The 9912-nt window shown below is 43.5% G+C and overlaps 3 protein-coding genes across 3 annotated transcripts; 1 reads left to right on the plus strand and 2 right to left on the minus strand.

Moving 5' to 3' along the window:
• Positions 1 to 97: 97 nt before the first annotated feature.
• PCYB_091210 (histone 2B) lies at positions 98 to 450 on the plus strand (the record flags this gene model as incomplete). The annotated part of the gene is made up of 1 exon (XM_004222234.1): positions 98 to 450. A coding segment is annotated over one exon (353 nt), but the record flags the coding sequence as incomplete, so codon positions are not given.
• A 1734-nt stretch (positions 451 to 2184) lies between these two features.
• Positions 2185 to 5290, minus strand: PCYB_091220 (hypothetical protein; the record flags this gene model as incomplete). The annotated part of the gene is made up of 7 exons (XM_004222235.1): positions 2185 to 2245; positions 2569 to 2686; positions 2997 to 3105; positions 3975 to 4091; positions 4239 to 4303; positions 4445 to 4784; positions 4958 to 5290. 7 exons carry the CDS (start codon positions 5288 to 5290, stop codon positions 2185 to 2187), a joined length of 1143 nt encoding a protein of 380 aa, XP_004222283.1.
• A 1456-nt stretch (positions 5291 to 6746) lies between these two features.
• On the minus strand, positions 6747 to 8273 carry PCYB_091230 (hypothetical protein; the record flags this gene model as incomplete). Its single annotated transcript, XM_004222236.1, has 1 exon — positions 6747 to 8273. A coding segment is annotated over exon 1 (1437 nt), but the record flags the coding sequence as incomplete, so codon positions are not given.
• Positions 8274 to 9912: the final 1639 nt, after the last annotated feature.

Below are 9912 nucleotides of genomic sequence, written 5' to 3' on the forward strand. Positions count from 1 at the left end.
AGCACATTTCTTTATTCAGTTTTTATACGCATTTTCTGTTTTTTTTCCAAAGTAACAGTTTTTTTTTTTTTCCTTACATTTTTATATATCACACAAAATGGTATCCAAAAAGCCAGCAAAAGCGAAAAAAGCCACCACTGGTGCAACTGACGGAAAGAAGAAGAGAAAAAAGTCAAGATATGACAGCTATGGACTTTACATTTTTAAAGTTTTGAAACAAGTTCACCCAGACACTGGTATTTCGAGAAAATCCATGAACATCATGAACTCCTTCCTTGTTGATACTTTTGAGAAAATTGCAACTGAAGCCTCCAGATTGTGTAAATACACCAGAAGGGACACCTTATCATCACGTGAAATTCAAACTGCCATCAGATTAGTATTGCCAGGAGAATTGGCCAAGCACGCAGTTTCGGAAGGAACCAAGGCTGTTACCAAATTTACCTCTAAGTAATTTTAGTACCACAGGCCTCTTGCCAAAATGGAAAAAAAAAATAAAATAAAATAAAAAAGTGTAAATACGCATCAAGTGAAAAACATTAATATGATATATAAAAATGCTTAAAAAAAAGTGAAACTAAAAAAAAAAGTGCGACTTTACACCCTTTAAAAAAAAAAAAAAAAAAAAAAGCTAACTGAAAGCAACATATATATGAAGAGAAGAATAATTACACCGGAGGAAAAAGACAAAGCAGAAAGAAGTTGCAGTTATGGATGTTTCGGTACGATTGGAATGGATACATCTCGTTCGTTCACCGAGGAGTAACTCCCTCTACTGCCGTCTGATTTGTCCATCAAGTTATTCATTCATATGGTAGAACAGGAAAAAAAAAAGCAAAGCTGAATTGCGTATATGCTCAAAATGGCTATGTCCACCTCTCAGAGGGAGACTGTTTGCACAATTTTGTGTGTTTTGCATGGCAACCCATGCAGTGTGCACACAAACATTTCGCACCAAATTAAAACGAATGCTATAATGAACAAGTAGGAGGAATGATGTATCAAGCTGTGTGCATGCGTTGTGTGTACTGTTCTGTCCTTGTGCATGCTCCCACGTGTGCACCTGTACATGGCACTACTACCTTCGCATGACCGGCGCACTATCCGGGAGAGTCCCACGCACACCCGGTATTTTTTTCGACTGACAATTTTGGGCAAGTGATGTAAATGCGTTGCCGTCTCAAGACCAATGTGTTCATATCATGCGCCTTAAAATGGTCAGAGAGAAATTGTATGCATTTGTACACCTCGTGCATTTGTGTGCATCTGGTCAAGTCCCGCAGTGTGCTTAGGATTTCCACCCCGTACACAGTATAGTGCCGTACACATATTTTTGTGTACTTTTTTCATTTTTTTTTTTTTTTTTAAGTTTAGTTAAATTTAAATAAACAACTTTACGAAGGCTTCACTAGAAGCCATTCCCTTTTTAACCCCTTCGCTTTGCGACAAGGAAAAATTGACATGCGCGCGAGGAATTGTAGATGCATGGAAACGTTTTTGCGTGTCTTCATATTGGACCGCTTCGATTTGTTACGTTTGGAAAAATGGAGGAGCACTTGTTGAAGCAGTATTATTGCGTAGCGAAGCAACCCACCCACGCAGCTGTTCATGTGTGTGCAAATTTTCACATTCGAATGGATAGAAGCGAGGGTAGGGTTACGTTGTTCCCCTGGGGGGAGTGTCCAATGCGTGGAGGGTTTTCCGCCTCGGCATTATTTCAAAGGAATAACCTTTTTAGTTTGTTCTCTTTCCCAAATGAGCCATCTTAGGGTACCTTCCCCAACGGGGTTCCAATGGTGCGTCACTCTTTTTTACAACCCTTGTACACGTTATAGGAGCCCAAATGGGAAGCATGTGAATCCTGGGAATCCTCCTAACGCATATATTCGGGGCATCCTTTAACCTAAAATTGAGATGCTTCCCCCTCAAAAGGGTGTTGGCCTCCCCCTCAAAGGGGTGTTGGCCTCCCCCCCTCTCCTCTCCTCTCTGTCATCTGAAGTCATCGTGAATGTGCAATCTGCTTCGCATGAAATACGACTAGGCCTTTCTGTAAAGACAAAAACGGTTCGTTAGTCAAGATATTCATACTATGTCATGTGCAAAAATGTAGTTAGGAACTACCATCTGTGGTTTTATATGCACGTGCGCGCTCGCCCTACTTGTGTAGCCAGGTGAAGACATACCTCACTCTTTGCCAGTAGGGCCGTTCCGTGGCAGTTCCACTCCGCCTCCTTGCACATGAACCCTGAAGAGGGGGAGGGCGCGTCGGATAGAAGGAACAAGTGGAAGGAATACGTGAAAGTGGCACATGGAAGGAGCACATGGGAGGAACGCGTGAAAGTGGCACAGGTGAACATTACGCGGTGGTCGGCACTCACTCCGCGGAAGGTTACCCTCCTCCACCTACCGTAAGGCATTTCCAGTATGGCGCACTCGTTCGGAAGCCACACAAACAAGTGAGGTGAATTCGTGCAAATGAGCAACCTGCGTGGTTAAGCAGTTACAGAAGCAAATCGGTCGACTTAATTTCATCAAAAAATGGGCGAAACACAAAAGGCACACTTTTACCTTGCCTTGTATAAAACATTATCCCACCGTAAGGAGGTTATTTTTTTTTTCTGTTGCAGTATGGCTATGCAAGTGTAATTCTCCGCTGTGTAAATCCGGACCACGTTGTTGTGGCTCTCTGGAGGAGATGCATCAAAGTGGGGGGGTCACCTCATTAGGGGAGTCACCACATTGGGGGAGTCACCGCATTGGGGGAGTCACCGCATTGGGGGAGTCACCTCATTAGGGGTGATTCCATTTATTTCTCTCACTGGACGGTGGGGACGCGCGACCACAAAGGGGCACACTCGCGACAGTAGGAATGCATCCCAATGGGAGGCGTATTCTCATCGCACAGGGCGACCACCGCCCCTTCAGCGACCATCACCACTTCAGCGATCACCACTCTTTGAGAGACCACCACCCCTTCAGCGACCATCTGCACATACCACTTATGACCGACATGAAGGTCCCACACAAACTGAAAGATAAAAAGGTGACCCCCACAGGAGAGAATACATCCGTTATCCCCTTCGGAACAGAGTCAGCTCCTTTTTCCTGTAAAGCGGGGACAAGGTGATTCCACTTAGGCATGGCAATTTCGACTAATTGGAGCTTCCATTAGCGGAATTCTCGTCGTGATTAACACGGTGTGTTGTAAGTGCATACAGTATGACAACATTGCCGCGTAGCCAAAAAAAAAAAAAACACTTCACAGAGGGTCACCTTTTCACACTTCAGCAGTTTGTATTCACCTTCCTTAACGCCTTCTGAGACTGTTATAAAGGGGATGGATATCTCCATACACGTATATTAATCAGGTAGTACAAACATGCATGAGGACCAAAAAAAGAAAAAAAAAAAAGTTAAGGGTGGGAGGTTATCCCAATTAATGTATCTCCAATCATTTATCACCCTCTTACCGTTGCTGTAAAAGGAAAAGTTTGCCTTTCTCTCCTTTTCGGGGATCTCACTGTGGACAGTTGCAATTAACAAAGGGGGTACACACATGTGAGTATGCACATCTGTGTTTGGCGAGGGAGGGGCTCATCCTTGTGGACGCCAACACGCAAACGTCATCACAACTGTGTGGAGCATTCTACCCTCGTGTTGCACACCAAACCAGGTGAACCTTTTTTTTCCCCATAACAAAATACATCATGTGTTGGTAGCAACACCAGTAGTTACAACTGTGCATCCAGCTTATTGTGCCCCCCCTCCCTTCCTGGATGCTTTACTTTTTACACAAAGCACGTAAACGAACTCGGGAGATAGAACCCCATTTAGGAAGTTCCTCGTGGAGGTATTTTCTTTATATATTTTCTGTCATGTGAGGAGGAATGCATTGGTAGGAAACGGGTTTATCTTCAGTTGCGTTGTGCGGGTGCCACCCAAATGTGCATCCCGTCACGCATCACGCATCGCACATCGAACAGCAGGCGTAGTCGTTCCATCAGCTGTACCATTTGCTCGTTCATTATCACCATCTCGCTTAAAGCTATTTTTTTTATTTCTTTCAAGTTGTCCTGGTGTAGAATGGTGACCTACGTGAGGAACCCATGGGTGAAGTGTTCACATCGCGCATGAGGTGTCAATGTCAACTCCCCTAGCTGCAGAGCGCTTGGGAGGACTTCCACTCCGCCTCGTCCACCCACAGTTGTGCTTTTTCAGCTGCATCAGTCACTCCTTACAATTCCGTCCTCCATACCCAGGGAGAAGACATTCCTCTCCTTACTCTTCGACGCGAGAGTTACACCTGTGTTGGTTGTAACGATTTGGTGGTGTATCCATCACAAGGTGCTGCCCTACACATATGTGTAACGCGTCTGGTGTGGATTCCACCGCCATCCACCATTTGCGAGGAAATTATTTTTCCACTGCGTACTGCCCCCCTTACATGCTAAGTGCGCCCCATAGTTATAAACATACAGTAGGTCCCCTGTCGACTTGTAGACATGTACCGATTTGTACTTATTACTATACGCGATGATGTCATTCAGTGTCGAGAAAAACATCTCACTTGGACTAAAGTTAGAACAAATTATTTCGTTTTTTACTTTATAACTCTGCAAACAGAGCAATGCTATTTTTTTTTGCTTGTTCGATTCAGTTAGGCAGCCAAGGGTGTCATGTCCTGCGCTCAGACAATACGTTTTTTTTTTCTTCTTCGACTTCACATTTTGGATGGTAACTAGAGAGTGCTCCGCGTCGTTCACGTCGTAGATGCTTATGCATTTCTGAGGGGGGGGAGAGTAAGGAAAAAAATGGGGCAGTCATGCAGGGCAACACATACAATATATGCTGCTCTCAACTCAGGAGAAGCGATGGTAGGATGATCCACCCACAGACATGAGCATTTAAGAACAGATCGATAACTGCGCTGTGGGTTTCCCCCTTCATGTCTCCTCACCCGCTCGTATTTCTGAATGCATATATTCGTCCCCTGCCCCAAGAAAAAGGAACAAACGTAACCCTGGAAAGCATCCTGTATTATGCTAACGATGTGACTACTATACAGCGAGTAGACGCAGACACACCCCTCCTCCTTTGCTAACGCCAAAAAATGAATGTGATCCTCCGAAAACTCAATCGAGTCAATTTTGTAGCTGTTCACATAAATCCGACTTAAGTCAAGCGACACAGATTCGATTAAAAATAATTTATTTGCAATTGTGTAGAGTAAGAATAATCCATCTTTGGAGAAACAACACAGGTCGCACTTGAGCACTTTGGACATCATCATCCTTCCGCCTCCCCAGTGTGCTCAGCGAGTGCGTTCAGCGAGTCTATTCATAGAGTGTACTCAGCGAGTGTATTCATAGAGTGTACTCATCGAACACATTCAGCGTGAGAGCTCTCCCCCGCGGGTTCGAAGCAGTTTGCGCTGGGCCCCTATCCCTCATGTGAGCACCCCAACATGGTAATGATACACTCGAGAGCAAATGGATCGAATAACTAAACGGCAAAGTTTTTTCCTTTATGAATTGTCGCCGTGTCTATCGCTTCTATACCCATCATAGGGTATCGCTCGCCAAGCGAGGCACACACAAATAGGCACATCTCCAGGAGGAGTGTTAAAGGCACCGGGCGGTGACACACAAAAGATGACTCGGGAAGACGTGAAAGTCGATGCAGCCTTACGCGCGTCTCACCAAATTAACGCTAAACGATAAACGCTAAACGATAAAATGCACATCGGGAGGAGTAACCGCACGGGGAAAACTCCCATCTTCGAAAAAGTAAAACAAAAAAGGACAAAGACAGGTGTATGTAGGCGGTTCAAATGAACAGTCCCTTGCGAGAATCACACAAGGTGAAACTAGAAAAAAAAAAAAAAAAAAAAAAAAAAAAAAACTTAAAAAGCCAAGGAGAGCAATGACAAGGGAGCAAATACGAAAAAGGGGGAAGTTATTCCCAGTGGGCAAATACGAAAAAGGGGGAAATAATTCCCAGTGGGCAAATACAAAAAAGGGGAATACTCTCCACACGATAATCAAAGGTAAACACACACATCGTGCTGACACACGGGGGACGAAGTCGAAGAGTTAGGGGAGCTATCAAACACATGTGGTGACGGTAAGGGACGGTCGAACCGGCCCCGCCGATCACACAGCCCAGCTCAGTCCAATGAGACCCACGTTTGGACAGCCCAAATCGATTATCTTCCGCGAAATCGTGCATAAATACAACGTGGCTGCGAGGGGGGGAGCGAAACGCAGATGATTCAGTCGAGGAAATAACCTCAACTCCATTCTCCAATCGGAAAGGGGGCCACCACAGAAAGGATGCTTCTCTAGTCAACCGTCGACGGGCAGCTATTCTTGGTGTCATCAAAAAAGTGGTGCTTCATTTTGCCTACCTTCATTTTACTAAGCGGAAAAAAAAAAAAAAAAGGGGGTGGGAAGAATAATCAGTGGGTAGATGTGCAAAAGGGGAAATGCTCAGCAGAGGGGGGTGGGAAGGACAATAAGACGGGGAGCTTCTCCAAGCTCATCCTTCGCTCGGACGTTAGCAAAGGGGGAAATGCTCAGCAGAGGGGGATGGGAAGGACAATAAGACGGGGAGCTTCTCCAAGCTCATCCTTCGCTCGGACGTTAGCATAGGGGCAAAAGGATTCGCTGCGCTGCGCCACTCCTCGCTGTGCCACTCCTCGATGCCCTCCCCTCCCCTTCGCTACGCCACGCCACGCTCGCGGCTCCTACTTGGTGAATAAAATGCGCACTATGGTGTAGACACTGAGGATAACGCAGAGGATTATGAAGAACAGCATAAATATGTCGAAGAGCTCGTTGACCTGTATGGTTAGCTTGGTCTTTCCGCTGGAGATGATCAAATCCTTGTTTCGAACCACGTGGTAGGTACGCTGAATAAAGTGGCTATTCTCGATGAAGGAGATCAACAAGGAGTTCTCAAAATGGATAAAGTGCTTAAAGTAAGAACAAGCAACGATATTCTCCTCTACATTTGTAATATTCTTCAAATACCTGTAGAGCAACTTCCGTTCATATGTAGTCTCCACGATGTAGCAGTTAATATGTCCAAGATATTCCTCATTAGCGTTTTTAACAGAATCCATAACTTTTCTGCTGTAGTTTCCATCCTTATCTTTGTACAATTTCCAAAGCTTCGTCTTCGTACTGATAAAAACAGTATATAGATCATGACTTTGGACAGTCGACAGATATACCTTGGGTTCAATATCTGAGGCAATGTCTTCATATGGGATAAAAGATATTTGCTTGCAACTCACTTGGTAAGAATTGAGTCCACATCTAAAGAGATGGACTAGCTGTTTTCCTTTATCGAAGGATATGTAGTAGAACCCAACTTCATTTTCCTCATCTTTAAACAGAATCAAATCTAGCATGTTCTTAACTCTGAAATAAACATACGTGGTAAAGTCTCTCAAAATGGAAACATAATCATTTCCATGGTAGTACATAGCTATGTATCTACCTAATGAGGATATATTTTTCACCTGAGCTTTTTTAATCGGTTTTATGGAGTTATCTTTAAAGAGAGACATCTCGTACACGTAATTCTCATTCTTATAGCAGTTGTTAAATTCGCTTTCATTAAAAAAAACCTTGTGACATTTCTCAAAACATTGTTCAGTCAGATTTTTGTTCGAATGCTTCCATACTATGTTGTTGTCTCCTAGATGCTCCTTATACTGGGGCGTGGTGTTATAAAGGAAGTTATTGTTCGACCTCACCTGTTCGTCAGTGTAACTCAGGTACTTATCCTCCAGCTGCTTCTTCCATTTCTTCTTCAATAGTTGCTGCATGTGGTACTTAAAATTACACGCTATGGTTTTGTTGTATATGTAATAGGCTATATTTGTTTTGTTAAATTCTAACTTAACTAGCATGTTGAAGTAGCTAGCTATTTTTTTCAACAGGAAATTATTATCTTTGCTCATGTAGGTCAGGCTTAACTCGAACTGTTTGTTGTATTCCTCATTCTTCAGGAAGATCGCCTTCAGCTCGTTGTTGTTCCGTCTAGAGGGGTAGCAGAGCAGTTTCCGGGGCATGAACGCTGGGCCCCCCCCGCTAGCACTCCCACCGCTCACACTGCATATCGCGGCTCTCTTCACAAAATCGTCGTCGTAATCTTCATAATCGTCATTGTCATTCATCCCAGGGTTGTAACCTACGTGTCCACCATCATCAAACCGATCATCCACATCCTGCTCCTCAAAATCGTCATCGTCAAAACCATAATTACTAAATTTTTTTATATAAAAAGGATCATTCTTCACATATAAATCATTTTTCCTATCCATATACTTTATCCCAGACTCACTATAAAACAGATCATTTATTTTGCATATAATTCCCTTCTTGTTGTTCTTCAATAAAATTAAGTCACCATCATTGTATCCAAAAACGAACTGTATATTAGTGGGAATTCGATATTTAAAATAATTTATCACTTTTGTAAAACTTTTGTAAAAATAAATATTGTCTCCAATTTCTAATTCTCCTATATGTGAGGTCTTCACATAATAGTTATCGTCATTTTCGTTAAGGAAAATATATTGGAAATTTTTCAGTTCACTTTTAAATCCGCTTGCATTTGTATACGTCACGGTGACTTGCTTAGCCTTCACTTCCCCTGCGGTGAACACCGCGCGATTCATCAGGCACAGTGCCGTCACCAGACTAAGCAGTTTGTGCACCACTGTCATTCCAAAGGGAAGTGGGGATACCTGGTGGCACGAAAAAGGAGTCACAACAAAACGAGCTGAACAATTTATCGCCACGTGGAATTTAACAAAAAAAGGGGGGGAAAATCACCTTTTACAGATTTCCTCAACCCCGACTTACAAATACTACCTCGTACTGGGGGGGGGTCTTTCTCTCCCTTCGCACCCCACTCTTGTGACGCGCAAGTTGTGTACACCAGACCAACGATTTACAATTGGGTATATTATTTTCCTATTTTTCGGTCACCACCCTGCGCGCTCACTCATTTGCTAACTTCCGCAGTGAGGGAAGAAAAAAAAAAAAAAAAAAAAGGGGAAAAAAAGGGGAAAAAATCTCACCTGGTGAGAGGAACGACCAAATGTGTACTTGCGCTTGTTCATGAACTGCCCTGCCGTTCGAGCCCAAAGAAAAGTGCGAACAGGAGGTAAGCAACTTGGGGAAAATAAAAAGTGCACTCAAAATGTGCACTCAAAATGTGTACTCAAAATGTGCACTCAAAATGTGCACTCAAAATGTGCACTCAAAATGTGTACTCTTAAAGTACACTCTCAAAGCACCCAACACGTGCGCTGCCAGTTGTGCCCTGCCAGTTGTACCCTGCCAGTTGTGCGCACAAAGTGAAAGACGCATGTCCAACTGCTAGCCCAAATCTGTACACCCCGCGAGTGCAATTTCCCGTTCAGCTTGTTTCGTTCCGCCTCAGCTCAAGTCGGGACAAAAAATCGTCTCCGAGTAAAACTCTCCTCTGAAAGGAACTCACCTCTCGTCGCCTCTCCTCACTTCAGCACACACATGTTTTGTGCATTCCTGGCTAGCTACACGCGCACTCCACTTTGCAACTTTTTAAAAACATATAACTCTGCAGTAATATGTGTTACCCCTTAGTTATGCAAAATGGGAGACGCTCACACGGAGTGTGCCTTTCGCCATGCGCAGAATTGGAACCGACTTGCTTCTCCCCACAAGCAACACTTTTTTTTTTTTTTTTTTTTTTCCTATCATTTCAGCAACTATCTTGAAATAAATATTTATAAATAGGATAAAATAAAAATTATAAAATAATTGCATGGTTTGCCCCATTTTACATTCAGCAGTTGTTGCGCACTGACACTTTTTTCCTTTATCTCATCTCATTTTCAGATACGAGGCAAAAAAA

This window comes from Plasmodium cynomolgi, chromosome 9 (genome assembly GCF_000321355.1).
Source record: "Plasmodium cynomolgi strain B DNA, chromosome 9, whole genome shotgun sequence".
Lineage (NCBI taxonomy): Eukaryota > Apicomplexa > Aconoidasida > Haemosporida > Plasmodiidae > Plasmodium > Plasmodium cynomolgi.